The sequence below is a fragment of the Nyctereutes procyonoides genome, unplaced genomic scaffold (assembly GCF_905146905.1).
Source record: "Nyctereutes procyonoides isolate TBG_1078 unplaced genomic scaffold, NYPRO_anot_genome, whole genome shotgun sequence".
In the NCBI taxonomy this organism is placed as follows: domain Eukaryota; kingdom Metazoa; phylum Chordata; class Mammalia; order Carnivora; family Canidae; genus Nyctereutes; species Nyctereutes procyonoides.
Window position 1 is genome coordinate 1,539,794 of NW_026575030.1, and position 25,389 is coordinate 1,565,182.

General features: G+C 45.6%; 1 protein-coding gene across 7 annotated transcripts in view; it reads right to left on the minus strand.

Annotated features, from left to right (window-relative positions):
• MGAT5 (alpha-1,6-mannosylglycoprotein 6-beta-N-acetylglucosaminyltransferase) overlaps window positions 1-25,389 on the minus strand; it is a 336,949-nt gene that overhangs the window by 29,247 nt on the left and 282,313 nt on the right. For all 7 annotated transcript variants that reach the window (XM_055315894.1, XM_055315891.1, XM_055315888.1 and 4 more), the window contains 2 exons: window positions 17,759-17,908; window positions 7,215-7,361 (listed from right to left, as the gene is read on the minus strand). In XM_055315894.1, coding sequence (XP_055171869.1) covers window positions 7,215-7,361; window positions 17,759-17,908 — 297 coding nt within the window. The remainder of the gene's footprint in view (window positions 1-7,214; window positions 7,362-17,758; window positions 17,909-25,389) is intronic.

A 25,389-nucleotide genomic window follows, 5' to 3' on the forward strand; every position in this document is an offset into this window, starting at 1 on the left:
ACAATAAAAGAGTGATAGCTCCAGATCTTAAATCCCACTTGGAAATGTCAAAACCAGGTGACACATTGGCTGTTACAGGTGGCTTCAATTGCCAAAGCGACACCAAGATACAATGAAAATTTAACTGTTGGTCATATCCCAGCCCTAAACATCACCTAGATCAAACTAGTGTCTGTTAAAAAACAGGGGTAAGGACACACAGTTAAGCATAAGAAAATTACAATAAAGCCAAAAGCTTTAAAGTCATAGGAGGACACGTAATGGTACAAGTGAAATGTGAAGAAAGAGAAAAAAGGGAACCAGAAAAACAGAAAATTTGGTAATGGTTTCAGGACTAATCATTAGCATAACAACGAAGCATCAATACTTATAAAGACAATTAGGATTCAGCAAAACTCTAAATTCAGAGCTTTTATTTTAAGAACAAAGTGGGGCCAGACTTGAAGAGTCCATTCTTTGACAGCTAAATTTACCACTCAAATTGGCTTCCACCTTTATTCTTGTATCCCTTTCAGGGAGTAATGTGAAGGGAACTTTCTGGACATTGGTAAGAGCATTCTCAGTTCTCACAAAGACTGGGGTGATACCTTGATCTGTGAATCTGTGAGTGAGGGACAGGGGGTGCAGATGCCTCACGACCGGTTATAGTCCTACACGAGGCAGGCTGTCCTCTTCCCATACAGCTTGCATGTGCCCTGCTGGGCTTCCATGTGGGCTCACAGAATCTAACTCTTTGGCACCATTTTAATATACATTGAATTTCTCAGAAACATAATTACCATGTAAATCAAGGGATGTAGGGATGTTTGTACCGTTTTCTTTGGAACTTCACCAATAAGCTGTTACTGCTTTGGAAAAACCAGGGCAGCAAAGTCAATGTCACTCAGATTACATGAGTCTCCAATACAACACCCCCAAATTAGTCTCTATTTGTAGCTCTCATAGTAATGGCAATGGCTATTATATGCATATATATAAGCACTTTATAACTTACCTTTCTCTTTTATAATATCACTTATGAGCAAAAAGGGCTGACCATATTCAACTGAATGTTTTCTTCTTCTTAAGAACAAACTTACTCATTGTAAGGAGGAATGAGACTTGTTTTCTACTATAGTTCTTGGGTACGGTATGGTATTTCTTGACTATATATACACCAAAATATGTATTTTCTTACTGTAAATTCTTTTCCTTTATATTAGAGTTAGGGAATCATTCTTTTTTGAAATTACATATGTAGACAGGGTATATTATTTATGAATTTTATTTCAGGACAGAAAAATAGATCTTACAACATAGTTATAGGAGAAACAGGTGTTCGGTCTGGTAGGGTTGAGGCTATTGCTTTAGAAAGGCTAAGCTGGTTCCCTTTTTCTTTAGACTCTAATTACTCAGAGAATGGGATGATTTAACTGGCCCCTCTCCATCTCACTCCTAGCCACCATTCTTCCTATGCTACCTCACCAATTATGTGCACACTCTACTTAGAGCAGGAAACCCAGAACTTATCAGGCCTCAGCTCCTGGCCATTACTGGCATCCTCTCATGGAAACCATGGTTCGTTTGTTCTCTCTTTCTCTCTTTTAAGGGTTATTTAGTTGAGAGAGAGGCAGGGGGAGGGGCAGAGGGAGAGAGAATCTCAAGTAGACTCCCCACTGAATGTGGAGCCTGACTCAGGGCTATATCTTAGGACCCTGAGATAATGACCTGAGTTGAAATCAAGAGTCAGATGCTTTACTGACTGAGCCACCCAGGTGCCCCTGGAAATCATGCTTCTGAGGAGAAAATATCCCAGACTTTGCTCCTGCCCTCCTTTGCTAGAATCACGCCCCTCACTGGCCTGTTCATTTCTGTTCTTCTGACATGGACTCTCTTTTGCTCAGCGATAGAACCGACAGAGTGACTGTAGCAGCTTCATGGAGCTGGGGAAGCTTCATTTTTCTTTTTCCCCCTCAACACACATTTTTAGATTCAACATATATCGGTGAAGCCCCTGGCTGGCCCAGGCACTGTGCTAGTCACCCACATATGCATTTTTTATCACGTTTCCTATGTATCAATGAGAATTTTGAGATTTATAGGCATTTACAATTCCACAAGACCACACAGCCAGGAAGTACAGAGCAAATTCAAATTGAGATCCTTCAACAACGCATTAGCTTTTGACAGAAAGGAAGGTGACAATTATCAAGTATCTACTGGTTTCTTAAGACAAAGATGGAAAGAAAGCCTTAAGTAAACTCCAATCTTTTAATCACGCTCCTAAAACCTGCCAAAACTTTGAAAAAAAAAAAAAATCCCAGGATTGAATTTATTCCTGCAGTAGAGCTTTTTGAAGATGAGCAAAATGTCACCCCGTTTTCACTTGGTGGCCTGGAGAACAAAGTGATTAATTCTTCCGATGGAATCAGGGTAAATTAAAGTTGCTGTCACTGTCACTCTGCAGCCACTTACATATTGGCAATCTCTCTCCCCACCGCTCCTTTGTAAGGTCCCTGTTTATTTGCAAGGTTGCTCTAAGCCCTTGGAAAATACAAAACGCTGAGCCATTATCATTTTATTCATTTACATTTATTGAGGGTTACTTAATTTTAATGAGTAAGGCATTTCATGATTTATTATTTCCCCTCTGAATGATATGCTCCCCCCTGTTAATTTATTGAGAACTATCTGATCTGAGCTACTTCTCTGTATATCAATCAGTAAATTTACTGGAGTATAGTTTGTAAAAGTAATGAAAATCTTATTATATATGAGACATTACTTCAGAGCGGCTATTAAATTTCTAAGGAGAACCTGAGTTCTCTTTATGGAAAAAAAAAACCCTGAAGCCAAAGAATTTCTAATGGTTTACAAAATGTCCAAATAATGATTAAGAACTTGCTAATGTTTTCCCAACATAAAGATAAAAATCCAATTTGTATCACATTGAAAGTAGAACTTGAACGGACCACATTACTTAAAGGCATATGGAATGTTTTCCCTTGAGTATATACATTGCGGTTTTAAAAATTGGTCCAATGTAAAAGACAAAAATAAAACTAAACTCTTGGGCAGCCTGGGTGGCTCAGTGGTTTAGCGCCACCTTCAGCCCAGGGCGTGATCCTGGAGACCCGGATGGAGTCCCACATCAGGCTCCCTGCATGGAGGCTGCTTCTCCCTCTGCCTGTGTCTCTGCCTCTGTGTCTCTCATGAATAAATAAATAATCTTTAAAAAAACTAAACTCTTATGTAGATATTTAGACTTTTTTCTATTCAAGGCAAAGGAGGGACATATGCAATTTATATACAGATTGATTTACATGGATTGATCATTGCTTAACTGGAAAGAGTAGCAGGGGCATGAAAAAACAGCTTTGTAGTTATGTCCACTTTGGTTAAAATTTCTCCATTTGCAGGGTGAGAAAAAAAAAGAATAATTGATTTCTAGGGATGTTTGACCCCTGGACATCTATAGAACTCTTGATAGCTCTCTTCCAGTGAAAAGCAACTTTGGTTAGGGCTTTTGTGGGCTGAAAGAGCAGAGTAGGTGGCCCACCTGGCCCTGAGGTCAAGTTCATTGGGTCTTCCCAAAGCTGTGTGATGTTGCTGGCTCCCAGTCTGCTCTTGGCACTGTCTCCCACAGAGAAGGAGACAGACATCAGATGGAACCTGCCCTCCTGCATAAAGCCAAGTGACCCTCTTGCGATTTCCCTCCAACTCATCAACATTCATGCCTTTTCAGCTTGAAACCCCTACTTTTCCTTTACAGCACAGCTCCACCATCCACCCCTTTTCAGTTAACCCAGCAAGTTCTCCACTTGGCACAATGCCAAGTTGACACCCCCTCCTTGATTGACTTAGCTCTTCCTTTCTGTATCAAAATTTGATCTCCTGGAAAACAGGAAATGTGTCTTATTAAGTTTCCCCAATATGGCAGCTAGTACCATGGATCCTGTGGGGACACAATGAACATCTGTCAACTGACCTTCTGCATCCAGCCCTCCTGTGGGAACCCAGGACTGATGGAGTCATCTGTATGAGGTCACTTGCAGAGCAACTACTGAGAGGATCCCACAGTGCTATTCTAACTGGAATACCATTTAAGCACTGGCGGAGTCATCTAAAGGGATGGGAGGAACCAAGCATGGGGAGAGGGTGTGTGGGCAGCTCTAATGCCTAGTCTCTTTTTATGCCATGAAGAATGAAAGGCTTCCGCCATCCCAACGAGAAGCAAATTACTAGGTGATGACAACTGATAGGAAATGATGAACATCCTTTCCTCAATAACTTTTACTGGTGGATCTGATCTCTAACATTACAGCATTCCCTGGGAAATGGATTGAGTGTCCTAAAGTTTTTTTTTTTTTTTTTTTCAGGAAAAGATACTCAGTTGTAATGAAGTGCCATCAAAATCTTTAGAATTATCAATAACAGAAAGGTGCCAGTTGCTAATGTAGCTTAAGATACTTTTGGGGATCCCTGGGTGGCTCAGTGGTTTAGAGCCTGCCTTTGGCCCAGGGCATGATCCTGGAGTCCTGAGATCGAGTCCCGCGTCGGGCTCCCTGCATGGAGCCTGCTTCTCCCTCTGCCTGTGTCTCTTCTTCTCACTCCCTGTGTGTCTCTTGTCAATAAATAAATAAAATCTTTAAAAAAAGAAAGATACTTTTGACTGATCATTTTCCAAAGGTTCATATATAGAAAGAGCAGTGAGAAAAGACAGGTTTCTTAGCTTTTCATGTATTCAAAAAAAAAAAAAAATCACAATGAGGGGAAAAAGAAAACCACCATTAGAACTACCATAATAACTGTTGTAGGCAAGATCTGCTGACACATGGTAAAAATAAATGGGCAAAAAGTTTGAAGAGAACCAGAATATTTGCAGTTTCAAAATATTTTTTCCAATATAGAGAAAAATAGTAACTTTCTAGTGAAGAAACCCAGCAGACACGACTTCAACCAAGTGATCAAGATGAACACTATCAGTAATTAGACATATTGATATCATGCCCCTCCACCGTAGGGTACAGTGAGAAAGCCGCAACTTCTGTGACACTCTTGCTAAAAATGTGTCATCTCAAACTGACTACAAAGACAACCACCTGTCAGCTCCAAAGTGGGCAAGGGTATAAAAAAACACCCATCTAGTGCTCTTTCAAAGTGTCATGGTCATGAAAGACAATGAGTGAAGAATGGTCACAGACTGGAGGAGATTCAAGAGGCATGGCAGTTAAATGCACTGCAGGATCCTGGACTGGATCTCAGCCTCTGCAAGGAATGAGATTCCGACATGTGCTATGAACCTTGACAACGTTACACCAAGTAAAACAAGCCGGTCATGAAAGACCAAATAGTGTATGATTTCACTTACACTGGAAACCTAGAAAAGGAAAATTTAGAGAGCAAAATAGAAGGGAGATTACCAGGGTCTGTGGGGAGTTGTTATTTAATGAACACAGTTTCTGTTTCAAATGATGAGTAAGTTCTGGAAATGGGTGGTGGTTACGGTCGCACAAGACTGGGAATATATTTAATACCAGTAAACTGTACACTTAAAATGCTAAGTTTTAAATTATGTATATTTAATCACAAGCAAAGTAAAAAAAACAAACTATAGATAATTATCATCTTGTGGGCAGAAAAACTTCAGAGATTTCTTACATCTAACTGAAAACGTAGGGATGATTTATTGGCCCAAATTTTCTTTCTTTTCTTTTCTTTTCTTTTTTTTTTTTTGGCCCAAATTTTCTATCCTAAACTCTATCCCAAAAGTTCAAAGAAGTTAGTTGCACAGGAGAGCAGAGATTCCTAAACTGAGATGTTCTCACTGCCGGGGAACGTCTCTTCAGATCAATCCAAAGAGTAAGCTCTTGAGTGCCGGGCTGAGCACTCCTGATCTGTGCCCTGGCACCTCTCACAACACCTGGCACACAAGTGTGCATTAAGGATTGCTGACAAGTGACCTCCCTCAAAGGAACAGCTCCCCCAAAGGAAGAATTCAAATGTACCGTACCAGCAGAAGGAAAAGCAAGCATGCCAGCCAACACACACACAGGTCATGCGGGCCACAGATTCTCCTTTTTGAGGATTATTTATGGATCTCCATCCTCTTCCTCCATCTCCTTTGGCCTCTCTGCCACTGACAGGGAGGGCCAGAAAAGAGAACTCTCAAAATAATCGGCTCTGTGAATTGGTAAGATCTCTGACTGACCAGGGAAGAATGAGCATGGAAAATGCATTTTGTGTTCTTTCTGGGGAAAGGGGAGTTTGGGATAATCAACTCAGGAAGGTTAAAACGTATCAGGCCTTTTGAAAAGCATGTGCTTTAATCATAGTGCTGCTATACTGCAGCTCCATCATGGGTGCCCACCAGTGCCATCTCCCAGGGGAAGGCCCCCAATGACAGGGGCACCGCCAGGATTCCAGCTTGTAGGGGCTTCCTCCTTGTGAGCAGCCCACAGAGCCACAGAAATAATAAGAAAATCAATCTTATGGTCTCTTGAACACACCTGTCTCAGACTAGCTACAGAAACACCAGCTTGATCACCCACATGCTCTAAATGACTTGTTTATTGCCCCAAATCGAATCCAACTGCCTTCAGTGGTGATTCATCGCCTGCTGTGGATTTTTAAGAGGATCTCTGAAAGCAATTCAAATAAGGCTTCTGCAAACAGTTTGAGCAATGGCAGGATTACTTCTCAGGATGCTGTCTGCTGATGGTAGCCTAGAACACCAGGCATGTGACTTCAGTTGCCCATCCTATGTCTCGTCTCTCTGGGTTGACAGTTAAGAACCTCTCTAGGTAGTCTAAGGCCTACTCTTTATTCCCCCTCAGCCCATTGTGGAGAGCAGACTCTCCAACGATGCCTTAAGTTAGCCAGTAGATTTCCTGATTCCACCAATTCTAAACATTCAAAAAGTCAGCGCTTAGTCACTAAGGAGGCTAGAGAGGTCTGTGGGAAACAGGACAGAGCTGAGACAGAGAGAGATGATGCCCCAGTTTGTAGAGGGGCAGAACTGGAGGTGAGGCCTGGCTCTGTCACCACCCCATTAGGAGGCGGCATCAGCCATTCCTCCCTGGGCCCCTGCATGCTCCCTCCTCCTACCCAGCTCTGCTAAATGGAGCTGATGCTACCTGCTGTCCAAGGCCAGGAGGTCTGAATGAGCCCCAGCACTCAGCAAGCAGCAAGGATTCAGGCTGCTGGAAGCAGGATGGTTTTGTATAGATGCTTACCTCTCTCAGAGTTGGCTTGCCAATGAAAAAGTCTGTGTTCTTGCTGCTTTTGGGTGGGCTGAACTTGGGGTTCAGAAAAGCACATCCATTTGCGATGGCCTCCAGGGGAGCTGGGCCCTCATAAGGGAACCCGAGTCCAACAAACAACTGTAAGACAAAAAAGCACACCATATATAAACACAGCAATCAGGCCCGGTGGCCCTGGCTCACAGGGGCTATTCTGTGCTTCATCCCCATGTGGAAACCTCAGAGACTCTGGAAAATTCCCAGGCCCTAGGGGGTAGGGTGAAGAGAAGGCAGCTCACATCAGGAACTGAAAAACAGGACCGGGGACCATTAGGGGCTCATGAAGCTGCTCAGGTCATTATGTCCTCCTCTTCTGGGCGGGGGGAGGGAAGTAAATAACTAAATGTGTATGGGGGGGTGCCTGGGTGGCTCAGTGGTTGAGCATCTGTCTTTGGCTCAGGGCATGATCCTGGGGTCCTGGGATCGAGTCCCTCATCGGGCTCCCCGCATGGAGCCTGCTTCTCCCTCTGCTTATGTCTCTGCCTCTCTTCCTGGGTCTCTCATGAATAAATAAATAAAATCTTAAAAAAAAGAAAGAAGTGTGGAGGTGGGACAGTTGAGGGGGCAGGGAGGCAGGGGTATTCAAAGAATAAAACAACAACAACAAAAACCAAGACCCAACAATAATCTTTCTGTAACTCACCAGGAGACAAGACTGGAAAAACACTTGCTTAACTAAACAGAAGGTTTCTTCATTGAACCAAAGGAACAACAGGCCCTTTCAGGGACGCTGGGTGGAGGGACAGAAAGGTCACTTGGCGGTTTGATTACAGTTCAAATGGAGCGGCTTTAAAATGAGGGTAGGTCAGTAAACACGGGTTTTCGTAATGGGTTTTTTTCACTGGGGGACACCAACAACTTTGTTTTTATCTCCCCCTCAGTGGAGGCGAGCGGTGCTGAGCAGCTCACGGGCAAGACTGCTTCGTCCTCACAAGCACCCAGTGCGCTTCGGCCGGCGGGCGAGAGATGGCAGCAAACACACACTCTCCGGGCCTCGTGCACCGGGAGCTCCGGCTCCGAGAGCCCGGGACAAAGCGGCCTTGCTGCAGCCGGGATTCTCGGCCCCAAACTGAAGCAGCATCTCAGGGAAACGCCTCACTGCCTACCCCGCCCCCCCAGCCTCTCCCAGGGCTGGAGGGCTGTAAGCTAGTGACCCACTGGGTCTGTCACTTTGCCTCTCCGCACCCCCCTCCACGGGTCTCTCCCAGGGCTGGAGGGCTGTAAGCTAGTGACCCACTGGGTCTGTCACTTCGCTTCTCTGCTCTCCCCCCCTCCACCTCCCACGGAGGGTCTCTCCCAGGGCTGGAGGGCTGTAAGCTAGTGACTCACTGGGTCTGTCACTTAGCCTCTCCGCACCCCCCCCTCCACGGGTCTCTCCCAGGGCTGGAGGGCTGTAAGCTAGTGACCCACTGGGTCTGTCACTTCGCTTCTCTGCTCCCCACCCCACCTCCCACGGAGGGTCTCTCCCAGGGCTGGAGGGCTGTAAGCTAGTGACCCGCCAGGTCTGTTGCTCCCAGGAGTCAGTGCTGAGACGGCTCCAGCCTCCAGAGGCACACGGATCACGGAAGGATAACTGGGCCCCACGGCATCCTTCCCTCCTGCCATCAGGCTGAGGAACACCCACACAGCCAGGTCCCAGAGTGAAGGATACTGGTGAAGTGGATACAAGGCAGGCTCGAGTCTCCTCTCTGGGGCCCCTCCCCAGCAATTCCGTCTTCGCAGGGGGCGTCAATGGAATGGTTGCTTAGAATGATGTGGGGCCAAGAGACCTGGGTCCCAGGTGCGGGTTCCCTGGGCACCACTGAGAGCCCCAGATAGTTTGTCCTGAGCGCTCAAAACCCGGACTGAACATTGAGCATGGCCCACGCTGGAAACACTGGAGCCCCCCACAGGGATTCTTCTGGGACAAGAAACAAAAATCCCAGGTTTTCTGGGTAGACTCCCTATCCTCCCTACGACTGTATGTTCTTTTTGCACGAAACAGGGTACTTGACCTTTCTTGCTTGTTTGTTTTGGAGGAATAGCCTTTCATTTCCTATAAAACCTTGAGATGACCAAATATAACTGCCAGGGACCTCCGCTGGAGGAGTTGAGGAGAGCAGCTATGAGTGGCCAGCAGAGCTCCCACTGCCAGCTGGGGGCACTAGCCCTCAGGCAGAACCTCTGCGGATGTGTGGGTGAGGAACATCATGTTTGCAGGGGCCTGGAGGGTGTAGGATAGGAGAAGCATCTCCACCACCACTTGGAGGCCCTGTTTCTGTATCTTATTCTTAACTTTTAAATATTTTAATTAATTTATTTATTAGAGATGGATTGAGAACCTCAAGCAGAATCTTCACGGAGCACAGATCCCAACATGGGGCTCTATCTCATGACCTGGAGATCATGACTTGTTCTGAAATGAAGAGGTGGACGCTTCACGGACAGAGCCACCTAGGCACCTCTGGATCTTACTCTTAATAAGTAGCTGACAGGAGTGAAATTATCAGAGAGAACTGAAGTGTAGAGGGTGTGGCCTGAGCATGTGACTGGGCGGAGGGTTGGGGGAGATGTCTGAGAACAGCAGAAGAAATGGAAGGCAAGACTGGGAGGGACTAGTCCCAAGACACTGCAGCTTTATTAAATATGAAGAATCCAGGGTTGCCATCATTCAGGCTTTTGAGCCCTGTGATCCGCCCTATCAGTTTTGGGGGAGGATATGCAGCCTCTCCAGGGGAAAGATGACCTCTCTCAGGTGGTGATTGGGTGTAAGAAAGCAAAGGGCTTCCAAATCCTTTTGACTCTGAGAAGAAAAGTGCTGGAAGATACAGATGGGGTGGGGGGTGGGGGTTCTGTGGGTTTAACCAGAGACCTGGAGCCCACAATGTGTCCTGACCTCTGAAAATCAGTGCCTGCCATAAAGTGCCAATACCTTCATCAATCCTAAATTACAAAGAACTTTGGAGGAAATGCAGGATGCACAATGACTATTTAAACGGAAAATCCTGGAAAAAAATTTAATTAGCTCCTTCGGACCAACCAATCTGAACCCATTAATTAAAAGGATTTGAGGCTGTTGCCTAATGGACTTGAATGTGACCTAGGTTTAATTATATCTGAGTAACAATTTGCACCATCTCGGCTGCCCTGCTGGCATCGAAAATATCTCAGTACACAGAAAGTAAATAGTTCGGGCTAACTCTCCAAAGCTGCACAATTTGAGAATGAAGCTTACGCAAATCCATACAATTTCTTGGCAATGAGTTTTCTTGTCATGCTAATTAGGATTGCAGGAAATGCAGGACTCAGAAACACCAAAATAACAGTTGTCACTTCTGTCAATAAGCAATTTTTTCTCATTTCCTGTGTACTCATTACCTGTGACATTATAATGGAGCAGACGCATTAAGGTCAAATAGCACACTTGAGGTTTGAATCACAAAAGGGTAGGCAGAGAGAGCACCTCACCAGCAAAGGGCATCCCAGAAACTTCTGAGTGCCAGGGTCTTGGCACACATCAGAGCCTTAACCATACTCAATTTCCTTTCCCCCAGTCCCCAGCACTGTGCTACGTACAGATCTCCGCAGCACAGGAGCAACAGACACACCACAAGAATGCATTCATTCAAGCAGAGGCTTACCTTTTCAAGAGGAAACTGGGTGTATTTTATTTATACTTCATCTGGCCTTCAGAAGCCCAGAATCAAATGAAGATATTCCAGATGAAGGAACCATCTTCATGGCTGCAATTCCTCCCCCTATCAGTAAGCATTTTTAAACCGGGGGAATCACACGTTCTAAAATTAAATTTTTGAACTTAACACTGAGCAAGAGAAAAGGGAGGAAGCACCACAGATTTTAGTCACGGCACAGGACTGGAACATTCCTACATGTCCACAAACGGTTCAGTAAAGCCACTCAGAGTCTTCCTCTGTGCGAAAGGAGAAACGGAAATTGTTTTAAATCCCTAAATCTGGAGTAGTTAACAGAGAATCCTTTCAACATGGATAGAGGTGGTTCTTAGGAGGACTCCACGTGAGTTCGGTCTGTTTCTAGTCACTATGGATGGGGAACATCAAGAATATCCAAAATAGAAGACACTCATTGAACCTAATAGCTTTTCTGCCTAGCCTGAACTAGCTAAATTAGTGGACTGGTTCAGGAGGGAGTCAGGGCAATGAATCCATCTTAGCTTATGCAGTAAATTGAATACTGGCACAAAGTGATGAGGACAATGTGGTACCTGACAGCACAGAGTCTAACTCAGGCCAACTGGAGCTCAAATCCCGACTGCATCACTTCCTAGTTCTGTAACTGTGGGAAATGGTTAATGCCTCCTCCTACAGATTAGCTGAGGCCCATTGACAACATAATCTCTCCAGCTGTGGGACCTTACTCAGGGTACCACAAGCTCTCTAAACCATCCTGTCATATATATAATGGTGAAAATAATAGTGCTTTATTGCATGAGGCTTCTGCAAATACTAAATGAGATGTTTCGTAGAAACGATATATTCCAGAGTTGGGGCTGAAGTAAAATGTTCCCTGAATAGGAGTCTGAATCCAGATGAAACTTCACGCAGCTGCACACTCATGACCTTGTATTGTTTAGCTGGAGTTTAGATGTGTGTGAGCTGTGCTTGTGGGTTTTATAAGATGTTCGGCACCTGTATGTGTATTTATGAGTTGTCCCTATTTCATAAAGTATCTGGACTAAAAAAAGGGGGGGAAGGACATCCATGAGAAGAGCAAGAAGGCATGGTTTATGGTGGCTGCCTCATGGAGAGGCCAGTTCCATAAGCCAGGTGCTATTGCTAAGCCTTACTTGTTTCTTCTTCATTTAATAATGGAGAATCCCTGTAGTATTGGTAATGTATCTTTGAAAAGAATCTTTATATCTTTAAAAAGGATCCATATGGCAGCTGAGAATGGAGGAAATGTATTCTTCTGAGAGATGATGCTGCCATGTAACCTCAAGGGTCCCTCTCTGGCCATGTGTCTGTCCCTTTTGCACTTGATGCTGAAGGAAGAGAACAGTGGCCAAGATCTCTCCCATTAGGTTTGGCTATACCCTTTCACGGGCTGCCCACGTCCCTAACCTAAACTATAAGAAGATTCTCTTGCAAAGAACTAGAAGGGCAAAGGAGACAAGACAATGATACGAGTCAAGTATGTTTAAGTGCTCAGTTTGTCAGAGTTGGCTGCTATCGCAAAGGCTATTTTCTAGAGACCAGCTCACTGGGTAGGCTCCCAGACTACCCTAAAGTGGCCTTTTAGAAACACAACACAACAATACCAAAACCAAAAGTTCACACGTCGGTAATTTGGAAATGCCAGTTCAAAATCCAGGGGGCTGCAATTTCATTATAAATGCGTTAACTTGGAGATGGGGTGGGTAAGAAAATATTGGTATAAGTTCTTAACTGTAGATGCTGATCATCTTCAGCTGCCCAGTATGAAATGTTTACTGTTATAAGGTGTGAGGCAGCACAAAAGGCCTATTCACTGTCACATTAAGGATGGGCTCTCATGATAACGAGGTCAGAAGGCTTTTGTAAGAAGAGATCATTCATGGGGGCGCCTGGGTGGCTCAGTCATTCATGCATCTGCCTTTGACTCCAGTCCTGATCTCGGGGTCCTGGGATGGAGCCCCACATCAGGCTCCCCGCTCAGCGGGGAGTCTGTTTCTCTTCCTCTGCCCCTATCATGTTCTCTCTTTCTCTCTCTCAAATGAATAAGTAAAATCTTTTTTTTTTTTTTTTTAAAAAAAAAAAAACAGCAGTAGTTCACCGACAGGGCATAGGTAAGGGTTAGAGAAAATGGCTGGCACTATTGTAACAATCCCCATGATCATGTGCACCACAGTAACACAGATGTGCCCTGTTAAAATGTCCCTGATCATTGGCTTCTGTCCTTCAGAGTAAGCTCCTGCTATTATTTAAAGGACTTTACAAGTCACAGTGCAACATTTTTGCACGACTAAATGGTTGACCCTGCTTATAGCATCACAGTAGTTTTATGTTGGCATCACTCTTTATTATTGTTACTACTTCTCCCTGTGTACTTTTCATGCTCTGTAGTCACCAGTTTACTTGTTTGTCCCCTCTACCACATCTGTATACTGCTCACGGGCAAAATTGTCTTAGTCATCCCTGTAGCACAAACGCCTGGAATAAAGGCCTGGAATGTATTCAGTAGTGAAAGCACATTTGTCAGAAACATGAGCAAAAGAATAAATACTAATAGATTAGATCTTTCCAGCAATCAAGTGTCTCTGTGAGGAGGAGATGCTGAATGTTTTCATGTGTATATATGAGTGTGTGGATGTACTTCTGTTCCTGTGTCAGAGAAGTCACTGAATCACCTTGCTATACACTCTGCATTCTACACACATAGGTGAGAGGAGAAGAGGGAGAAAGGAGTACGTGTGCATACAAATTTTTTTTCCATCTGGCTGGAATGGGAATAATTTTAGTTATCAGCCACTTGGATGAAGCCTCCTTGACTATCTGAGGGTGAATATTTCCCTGTCTGAAATGGAAGATGGATTGCTCCATCACTAAGTAAGTGTGTGGGCTCTCTCACAGGCCACACCTGGGTGATATGTGGGCAATACAATGGAGAGGCAGACACAGGTATAGAAGGACAGTGTCATTTGCTGTGGAAATCTTGGAGATTTAGGTATGTGATTCATGAGAAAAGCAAGAAGTCACTCTTATGGGCATGGTCCCAAGATCCCAAATGGCTAACGGATTTCATCCTGACTCTTTCCTTCATTCTTTATATAATTACCTGAAGGCCTTATACAAGCTAGGCACTGTTCTAGGCATTGAAATTGTACCTGTAAACAGAACGGGCAAAGCTCCTCTGTCATCATGGAACTGCATAGGAGTCTGGGTCCCTGGGGGGTGGCCACCTCAAGCCCCGGACTTCAGAGAGACTATTCGACCACATCCAAGCTCAAAGTCATGGCTGATGGGCGGGGGTGGGGGTGGGGGTGGTCAGACAAGAGGATGGGATGGAACAGGGATAGTATACATTGCATATCCTCCAACCCTCATTTTAGAAGGAGCCTCCCATGCTAAGATTGGGAGGGTGGGGACCTGAAGAAGTTAAAATTAGGAAGGAGCAGAAAGAGATCAAATTAAAAGAGATTAGGACTTGGGGCACTTGGGTGGCTCAGTGGTTGAGCATTTGACTTTGGCTCGGGTTGTAGATCCTGGGGTCCTGGGATCGAGTCCCACATTGGGCTCCCTGCAGGGGGCCTACTTCTCCCTCTACCTGTGTCTCTGCCTCTCTGTGTGTCTCCCATGAATAAATAAATAAAATCTTAAAAAAGAGAGAAAAAAAAAGAAAGATGAGGACTTAACCCCAAAATAAAAACATGCAACCCAGTGCTGCCTGAAACTGTATTCCCAGTCTGTTGGACTGAAAGCCTTGTCTATGATCCTCTGATAAATAATTAATTCATCCAAATTTATATGGTGATTAGAAGAGTCTTTTAGATTCAACAACTTCCAGGCTCTTTTTAGCCCCAATTTTAGTGTGGCACCTAATTCCTGCATCTCTTTTTTTTAAGATTTTATTTATTTATTAATGAGGGAGAGAGAGAGAAAGAGAGAAAGAGAGAGAGAGCAGCAGAGACACAGGCAGAGGGAGAAGCAGGCTCCATGCAGGGAGCCTGACATGGGACTCAATCCCGGGTCTTTAGGATCACACCCTGGGTTGAAGGTGAAGGCGCTAAGCTGCTGAGCCACCTGGGCTGCCCCAATTCCTCCATCTTTACAGACTCCCTGCAGCTGGAGTCAGCTAACAACACGTGCACTCTTGTGGCATGTCGGGTCAAACTTCTGCCAAGCACAGGGTTTCCTGGGCCTGGGTGCAGGGCTTCGAAGATGGCTCATATGGAAAAATAATGAGCAAGGAACTGATGAAGCATCAGTCAGTTCACCTGCCTCCAAACCTGAAGGAACACCAGGCTCACTTCCCTCTCCAGTAAGTCTGAGGAGTGTGCGAATCCCATTCATTCTCCAGACGTTTGCTTCTCTGTACCTCCAGTTCTCCACTTTCAACGTGGATTGGAATAAATCGCTTTTAAATTGCTCAGAGACACAGAGGAAGGAGTTAGAGGCAGAAAGGGTTATAAATGCAAAGCCTGACTGGTCTTTAGTGTCATTATTTCAAAGCCCAAGATCCATTCATTTTAGTGCCTGCTGCTGTGTTCTGGGTATGAGGGGAGTCTCTGCAATACACGGCCTCATTTTCATCATATTTGCCAACTGTTTTAGCCATAATTCCAGTCGGAGTGCTTTAATACATTCTAGTTGGATGAACAGGCAATACAAAATGGGATCAGTGACATCCTGTGAAGGCACCAGTTTTTCAAGGATAAGTCTATGCCCCTCACATTCAAAATTCAGGATGCGGTCCTTGACTCTTGGGTAATCTCTCACATCATGGCCTGGACATCCCAGGCCACTTCTCTTTTCCTCCCCGGGACATCGAGGACCTCAGCTTCGGCCTATTTCCCTTTTCTGACAGGGTAAATGGGTGGTAGGTAAGTCTGGGTTCTTTTAAAATTTCCAAGGCTGAGTAAGACATTCACGAGGCTGGGTTAATAGGAGTGCGCGAGACAGTAATGACACGCTGTCGAAAACCAGCGCTGCCAAATGTAATTTTAAAGGAGCTTGAGCTTTTTCTACCATCTGATGTGGGGAAAAGTAAAATGAGGCAAATGGCAAAAATAGCATTGCCACTAAAGGGCCTGGACATTCTAACGATTCTAAAATGTCATCCTGAGACAGAAAAAGAACGGAAAGCCGAGAGTGCAAGCTGGGGAACACGCTTCACTCCTGGATTGCCACAAATAGTCATTGGACTACATATGATCTTGCGAGGAAATGAGATCTTAATTAATACAAACCAGATCTCTGGCTAAGGAGATAATTTATCCAATTATTTTATTCATGGAATCACCAAATGACTTGGAGGTAGAAATGATAAAATATATTCACATATGGAGAAACTGAGGCAGAAAGGAGCTAGATATTTTGTTGGCTGGTGAGTGTCCATTCAGTGTTCTACAGTTTGGGTGTTTATTCATGAGGATGGTACCTTAACGGCCTAGCAGAGCTTTAATTTGCAAAATAAATAAATAAATTAAAATTAAAATAAAAAAAAAATCATGAGTAAGGGTCACCTCCCAGACAAAGTAAGTGACTGTGGGCAAGCCAAACACTCTAGCCTACTTTTTCCTGTTTGTTTGTTTGTTTATTTATTTATTTATTCATTCTTTTTCCTGTTTAAAATGAAGTTAACAACAACAGTACCTTCTCCATCTACCTCTTTGGGCTGTTATGAGAATTAAACAGGAAAGCATATGTGAACACACTTGCCCAAATCCATATATCACACAATGATGAGAAATCACTGGTAAGCCACAGAGCCTCTCACCCACTCAGCCTTCTCCCTACCTTAAAAATGAAGACTCCCCACCAGTCAGGGCCCCGAACAGAAATATCCACTGTCCCGTGAAGATAAGCTGCCCTGTGCTTTAAGGAAAGGATCACACTTGTTTTCTTCACTCTGATATCCCTTGCACCCTGAATGGCTCTTCAAAGCCAAACTTGGTCCACTTGCAAGTCCTCTAACGTCATTTTGTGCTTTCACAGAAGAATTATAGGCACTAGGTCAAAAGAATGCCTTCATCATGCCACCAAAATACAGTTCTCCATCGGGGGCTCCCTCAGTTACCTAGACCATGGGGTCTGAAGTCTGTCTACGCCTGTGACAACTGGCCCCTCAGCCCCTTATCAAATGTTTCCTCCCACTATTTCCCAGCAATAGAGCAGCTGAGCAGCTTTGTGGCTCTCCTCTGAATGTGTCTTCTCTGCCCCCACCCTGTGACTCTCCCCCACCTCCCCTGAGTGCCAGGTGTGTCCACACCCTGCCCATCGTTCACCTCCTACGTCTTTCACAGTGCCTTTCCTGCTTGAGCCTGAAGGGCCTCTACCCTTCTACCATCTGAACTTCTTCCGTGTCCAGTACAAACTTTTTGAATGAGAAGGTGTGAGGAAAAGCCAGGTGGGGGGCCGATTCCTTGAATGGTGCCCTTAGGGAGGTGGGGGAGCCAAGTAGCCCAGGCTTGCTGGGAAAGCTGCTAAGTTATCACAAGGGCCTGACCCTTGAGACAAGGCCTTCCCTTTTCTGTTTGCCACCGTATCCCCAGCCCCTCACTTGATGCCTGGCACAGAGTAGGTCTTTGGTAAATAAGTTTTAAAATAATTTTAGACTTAAAATAAGTTTTAAATAAGTTTTAAACCTTCCACAATTAACTCTTAAGCTACAGCTGATCTAGAAAACCACTGCCCAGAAACGACCCAACGAGCTACCTTAACATTGCAAAGATAGCATGAGAGATTCTGATCGTGTCTGCAACACCAACAGAAACAAACTGTGAACATCGCTGATGGATTTTTACAGCATCACTCAAGACCTACCTTGGTTTCTCGGAGGAGAAATTGCAGGTCTCGTCCACTGAGGATACCGTGGTTTTTCACGTAACTGGGAATATTTTTCGTGCTGGAGCCATAAACAGTTGCGTGTACTTCCATGTACGTGTGAATAATATCCAAATAGATTTTCTTATTCTAAAGAGGAGACACAAAGGGAAGGCATTTCTTTTTTTCTTTTCATTCTTGTAACAACCTGCCTCATAGCTGGAGGCCACGGAGACAGAGATCTTAATATGGAGATTGTAGGAATTCGCCAATCCAACCCGTATTATTTCTTTCAAAAGTAATCTGACTGGATTTTGAGGGCAAACATAGTCATAGTGCCGCTGTACAATTCTGCAAGAAGGAACATATTATGCAGCAATATATTACTGAATATCCAACGATAGCTCAAGGCCAATTGTTTTAAAGTATTATCCTCGCTTTGTAAATTACCAGGGACCCAACACTTTGCATTTGGCTCCTGTGCCTTATGGGGGAGGAAGTTTGGGGAAGGGAAGCCCAGAGAAGGCAGTCAGTTGGACTGGACTATTTATCTGGAGATGCTAAGCTGTCCCCAAGGAATGCAAACATCCCCAGCTCTTGCCAGTATTTCTAGTGATGATTAACTCATGTTGTCAGAACTGGATCCCACCAACTTGGGATCAGGGGGAGATTGAGAGTTTCCCACAATATACACTGATTGACTCGGCAGCTGGTGAGATAATGAGCATATCCAGGTAGACAAAAATGGAAAAAAAGATTAAATGTGCAACCCTGATGAACCCTGAGCCATTCAAAAGTAGCTTTATTTTTATTAGAAGCAAAACAAAACCTCTTTTCTGTACTGAATTTCGAGGCACATTTTCTAAATCAAAACCACCTGTGAAGCGGAAGCGACTCACTTTCCCTTCCTCTTCACGTTTGTGTGACTAAGTAGCACAAGCTGGATTTTGTAGGTTGCTTTTTCTTTACTTTTTTTTTTTTTTTGGAATTTGAAAGATTCAAGTTCTGTAATGTTTTCCAGTTGTATGAAAGTGGGACAAGTTTTTTTTCTCATTCTAAGCCTGTAAGCCTGTTTTCACACACTCCAGGAAAATGTATTAATAGCCAGTTCCGTGACTAAAGACCACAAGGGATGTAGGGGTGTGGCACCAGCAGCCACAGGGCTCAGAGAAGGGGAAGGGGCTCTGCTGCGGGGAGGGAGGCAGCGCTTGCCTGCCTCTTCGCAGTGTTCTGAGCCCGCTGCAGGGCCTGGCCTTGGCCACAAGCTACCCTGGTGGAGAATGTGAGAAAGGACTCTCCATTCTGTGGGATGCATGTTTCAAATCACATATTAGAAGTCTTCATGGCTGAAAAAACAGCCTCGTTCCCATTCTCCATCTTATGCACCAAGATGATTTTGTTCAGAATCAACCAAGTCCGTGCCTAAATGGACCCATGAATAAAATGAATACTTGGACTGAAAGTTTTAATTTCATGCCATGTTTGGTATGGCTGGAAGATGCTAAATTCATCACTTCAGAGACGTACACCCTTGAATTACTGCAGAGGTGACTAGAAACAGTTTATAAACCCTGACTTCCCATTCATAGCTTGAGTCAAATTCAGGATCACCTCTCTGATATATATTAATTGGGGAGGGGGGTTCTAGGACGTAGGTTTTGAGCCAGAGGTACCTGGTGGCTCCTGTCCCAAAAAACCCCCTTCTCAGGGACTCCATCCCCACCCACAGTCCCTGGTATATAGGGAGGGAATTCTGTAACCTTGGCCCCCTGCCACCGCTGGCTGGCCTGGAGTGTGTCTGACCCGAGGGGGACACACCTCTAGGCTGGCCAGGAGCCTGGGACAGAATGGCCAGGCTCAGGAGGATGAGCTGAGCCAATCAGACCCTCTCTCAGGAGCTCAGAAGGCCGTACACAGGGAGATTTCTGCCAGAAGGCTGTGGGCTATAGAGCAGAGAGGTCACTTGGTGTTGGAGTCTGGGTAATGCTGAGCCAGATACAAGTTCTCAGGAAGCCCGCTGCCAGTTTTGGGGGGTGGAGGTGGAAAGAGTGTCAGGTGAGAGTTGAAAGGAGGAAAAGGGGAGACCGAGACAGTTGGTAATAAGAGGGACCCAGGGAGTGAGTGAGACCTACACATCATCCCTCCAAGCAAGACAGAGAACAGGGCCATGGGAGAGAGAGAAGGAGGAGGAAAGACCACGGAAGGAGCGAGTGAGAAAAAAAAGCTCAGAGATACCAAAGAGAGAAAAACTGGCCCCAGAGGTATTCTGGGTCCCGCTCCATCCACAGCTGTTCTCTATCCCAAATTTCCCAGATCTTTCTGGATCCTTCCATCAATAATAATAGCATCTTCCCAAACTCTCCCCTATTGTACCCCCAACCTTTTGCCTGACCTACTCTGGGTGGATTCCTACCATCCAAAAGGAGGCCTGTTGGTCCACCTTGTTGGGTTTTGTTCAGGGACAGGGCAGGCATCTCTCCTTTAAACAAAAAGAGACATTTCCCTGTGAAAAAGCCAGCTGCTAACTAGTGAAGATGGACCAAAGGCCCTTGGACTAGATCTATGGTGAGTGACAGAACAGAGGATGGTCCACCAGTGGATGGTCCAACCAGTGGGTGGTTCCTGTCCTGGAGAATACTCACTACAGACAGACATAGGATTAGGACTCCCAGACCAAATGCCTGGGGAGTGACGATACACAGGTTACAACACACGTATTGCCATCAATCCCAGAAGAGGTGGCGGCTCCTTGAAATACAGCAAGGGGGCAACCTCAGGCAAATAAAAATATATTATATATTTATATATATATATATAAAATATATATACACACACACACACGCACACGGGCCAATAATAATGTCTGTGAATTTATTAATATGAAAGCCTGGTCAAGTCTGAAAGTAAGAATTACCTTCAGAGAAAATTTATGTAATTTCATGAGTGAGAAAATCAAACAGGTTATTAGAGGAAAACAAATGTTTCCAACAGAACTCTAACCTTTGAAGCTGACATGACTACTGGGTGATTCACCCTGGGTCTCTTGTTGCCACTTGTCAAGAGTACTGCCGGGATCTGGTGAGGGTGAGTCACATCACAGATTTCAGGGGAAGGGGCACAGGAACCACTCACACTGAGCTGCCTCCCTTCTCAAAGGTAATGCTCCCTGGGCGCTACAGGAATCCAAAGAGCCAACTCCAGCTTAGGGCTACTGCCTGAATTTCAGGTTCAAACGTCCAACTGCCTCCCGAACCTAGCACACTCTATCTTGGTGTGCTACAGTCACTTCCAACTCAACAGGTCAAAAAGGGAATCCATCATCTTCTGTTCCCAGACCAGCATCACCCTATGTGCTTCTCATCACTGTGACTGGCAGGAATCTGCACCAGATCAATAAGGTACCTGCACCAGAATCACCCTTGTCGTTCCACACATCAAATTAGGCACAAAGCCCTACTGACTCTGCCTCCATAATATCAAATCTGTCTCCTCTCAAGGCCCTGATCCTTGCTCACCTTGATTGGGCCAGGATTAAAACAACTGGTATCCTAAAACATCTCCCTGTGCCTCAAAAAGATGATGCAGCTTGTCCAAGATTTCTCCAAGTGAGCTCCAAAGTGAGCAGCAGCTTTGGGACTGACCACAGTAAAATCTGTATGGCTCACCATCACTTCTGAACCACACAAAGCAGTATTATGCCTACAGACAATGTTCTTACACACAGAAATTTGTAGTGAAGTACAAAACTATGCATGAGGATGACACACTCCACCTTCTGGATACAGATTACTGACAGAGGGGCAGGGAGGGCTTGGGGTAGGTGGATGAGCTTTAATGGTATGTGTAATATACAATTTCCCTGTTAAAAAATCACAATATAGTAACATCTATATATCTGGGTGGTGGGTATTTGAGGGAAGGGAGAAGAAATGTGTGAGAAATATCAGAAAGGGAGACAGAACATAAAGACTTCTAACTCTGGGAAATGAACTAGGGGTGGTGGAGGGGGAGGAGGGTGGGGGGTGGGGGTGAATGGGTATTTGATATATTAGATAATTAAAGTAGAAAAAATTAAAATACACACAATCAAGAACAAACATAAACCAGTCTGTAGGACTTCAAAGCTGGCACCACTGGATTGGCATCTCATGGGAAGGCTCCGTCCTGGGCACCAAGAGAGGTTCAAGGGATGCCCTTCTCTCTTCGATGTACACTGCTATCTTTGGTGTTTAAGAAATAGGGTGCTGATGCTTCTTAAAGTAAGCATGGCCCTGCCTGCCCTTCCCAACCCATGGGAGGGACAAAAATGGGGAGGGGGACATGCAGGCATGAGGATGTTTTCCAACATATCCCTCTCTGACCTAAGAGACAAGATCAAAGAAAATTATCAACTCCCCAAACCCCATCACCCACACGTTATTGAGATGCAGTTGGAAGTGTCTCCGGAATATCAGACCCAGGCAGCCCCCTCCCTGGGGTGGGGGAGGAGGCTGGAGAAATACCTCCTGGCTGAGCAACTTGGAGCCCCAGAACGCTGTTCAACAGCCTCTAGTTCAATTTAAATTCCCATTAAAAACCACCAATCAGACTGATTAAAATTCAAATCTACCTAAACTCATTTGGAGGGCGGGGGGGGGGGGGGGGAAAGGGGAGATGCAAAGGGAAAAAAGAGAACATACTGGAGCAAAGGAGAAGCTGGTTAGGATTGTAGCTGGAGGCAGGTGCATTTTCAGAACTGGTCATAAGATATTCAGAGCTTGAATAGAGAGCTTTAGGGAAACAATTCAATCTAAAGCAATACTAGTGCAATTCTACAGCGGGGGAGGGGCAGAAGGCACGAGTAGATAACCACAATCCCTTTCCTTTCCTTGCCAGTGAACTGGGGGTAGAAGAATGTTCTTTGGCAAATGTCAGTATGCTGAGCTTTTGGTTGCACTGGATATTATACACTCTTCTCGCCAGCAACACCCCTGCTCCCCACTGCAGACACATACACCCTTTCTCCTGGACCTTACTCCCCTCATCAACATGGCACCTGGCGACCTGTCAGTGTTTTTTTTTTTTTTAATTGGAGTTCAACTTGCCAACATATAGCATAACACCCAGTGCTCATCCCGTCAAGTGCCCCCCTCAGTGCCCATCACCCAGTCACCCCCACCCCCTGCCCACCTCCCTTTCCACCACCCTTGTTCTTGTCCTGTCAGTGTTTAAAAGAAAGAATTATACAGCCCGGCCTGGAGTTCGTTGGTCCAAGAAAAGCACCTGGTGAGTGCTGAGCCAGGGGGCATCCTCCCTGGGAAGAGCTGACAGGTGCGAAGAGCCAACCCCTCTCCGGAGTCCAAGAGGTGAGCTGCAAAGCCATGCTATCCCAGCAAGCACAGGTCCTGTCACACGGAGGGCAAGCTCCAGACAGAGAAAACGGAATTAAGTCTTTGCTTAGAAGAGACTAAATGCGAGACAGTGCATGTTCTGGCCGAGTCTCGACCCACAGTTTGTTTCAGTTATGTCTCAGGGGCATCCCGGCCCTTCCCTGGGTACGCAGAGTCGGCCAGTTCCTTGCCATGGCCAAAGCTAGGAAAGCTGGGGTTTTACCATTTCAGCCAAAAGAATCCCAACAAGCACACAGTGACCGGATTTTTATTTTGACCATCATGGATTTTTAATCATTTCTAATGTGGTGGCCTCCGCTTCCTCCCCTACAAACACAGAGATTGGTTTACTTCGTGGTTTTATGGACACACAGGGATGAATCGCATACCTTAAGAAGCACGAGTCCATAGAGTTTGCCTTGCCCCAAACTACCCAGGAAACACTTTACACACCCCTACTGTGACCCAACTCCTCGAAAGCCCAGGGTTGGACTGGTCCATTCGGCTGAACCAAGATCTCCAGCTGCATCCACCTGCCCTGCCGGAGCTGGTGACAGTCTCTGAGCAGAGTTCCTTGTCTGAGCCTTCTTGGATTCCCTTCACTGCCTGCCCTTCCTCTGCTTTCTCCGTCGCTGCTCATGCCACCCAGGCTGCCCTGCACTGTCACACCAGGAAGAAGCCGCACGGGGAGCTGGGGGGACATCACGGGGCCCGCAACCCTGAAGAGCATCCCAAGGAGTGTGGGGTGCTAGTTCCCAGGGCCCCTGAGAAGCAGGACACAGAAGGCGGCAGGGCAAATGAAACTGCCCTCGTTCTGTCTTCTGCAGACTACACCAAAGTCAAGCTCCCCCTTTTATTTTTTTTCAAAGGTTTTATTTATTTAATCATGAGAAACACAGAGAGAGAGAGGCAGAGACACAGGTAGAGGGAGAAGCAGGGATTCCTCCTTTGAAATCCTCCAGGAGTGCCGGGTGCGCAGTGGCCACGCTGTGGTGACTGGAGCCTGCGTGACTGTGTGCTCCACTACATCACCTCTACTTCCCCTGGCCTCTCTTCCCTCTTCTTCACCCCAACTGCCCTGGGCTTGCACCTCCTTCCCCCATAACGAATAATACTTGCATCTGCATCGGGCCTTGCTTTCTAGAGGTACTGGGCTAGGCCCCCGTTTGGGGGCTCTCATGCCTTCAATCCACCATTCTCAGTGCTAGTTTCCAAAACTGAAGGTTTCGTCCCTCTATACAAAGTCTTCAAAGGCTCATCCCGGCAGTGAGAGACCACCTACTTGGCTACGCAAACCCTTCACAGAGCGGGCTTCTACAGACTTCCCTCTCCTCCTTTGTGTCTGCCTACCTACCTACATCTCCACTGCAGCCACCTCGGCCTCCAATGCCCTCCCTCCCTCCTTCCTTTCCTCTCCTGGACTCCTCCCCCTTCATTCTCTGCAAGTTGGCAATGCCTGGGTTCACCCGGGTGAAGGGAGCTGCCCCCTCATCCACACCTTTAGCTGTGCTAAATTCATTAAACAAGGAGGCCATCAGACGGAGGTGGCTCTCATGCTATGGTGGCCTACATAAAGCTAACACCTCGAGGTTATGAGAGCCAAACACCGCAAATGACCCATCACAAACGGCCCACCAGGCTGTCAGCCACAACCAATGAAATAATTTCCTTTCTTTGCTTCCGCACCTCCTCTATCTAAATCCTCCATGCCCCCACCTGTCAGGGCAGTGCTCCTAACTATTCCCGGTTTGGCACTGCCTCACTCCAACTGATTTTTGTTCAAATAAACTCTTAAGCTTTTCCATATGCCTCAGTATATCTTTGAAGCCACTTCCTGTTTAGCCTCTTTGGGCTGCCCTGTCACTGCCTGCCCACCTTGCAGGGCTGGGGACTAATGAAAGGCAGAAGGCCTGTCAGGGAGCCTGGCACAGAGCAGGAGCTCAGGAAACACATCCGGCCTGGATGAGGAAACAGAGATGCACGAAGCACATCGCATTTGTGGGCTCCTGGAGAAGAGGGATCTCAGGCTCCTTGAGATGAGACTCCCCTACCCAGTCCTGCCCATCTTCCCACCCTGCTTCAGAAGCTAGGTCCTTCCTCAACAAAACCTTCTCCCAGCCAATGAGCTTAAGGTCTATGACTTTACCTCAGTGTATATTTTAATGAAAATAAAACGGGAGTTGCAGATCTTACAAGATGTATTTCATAGTTTTTTTTTAAGATTTTATTTATTTATTTATTTATTTATTTATTTATTTATTT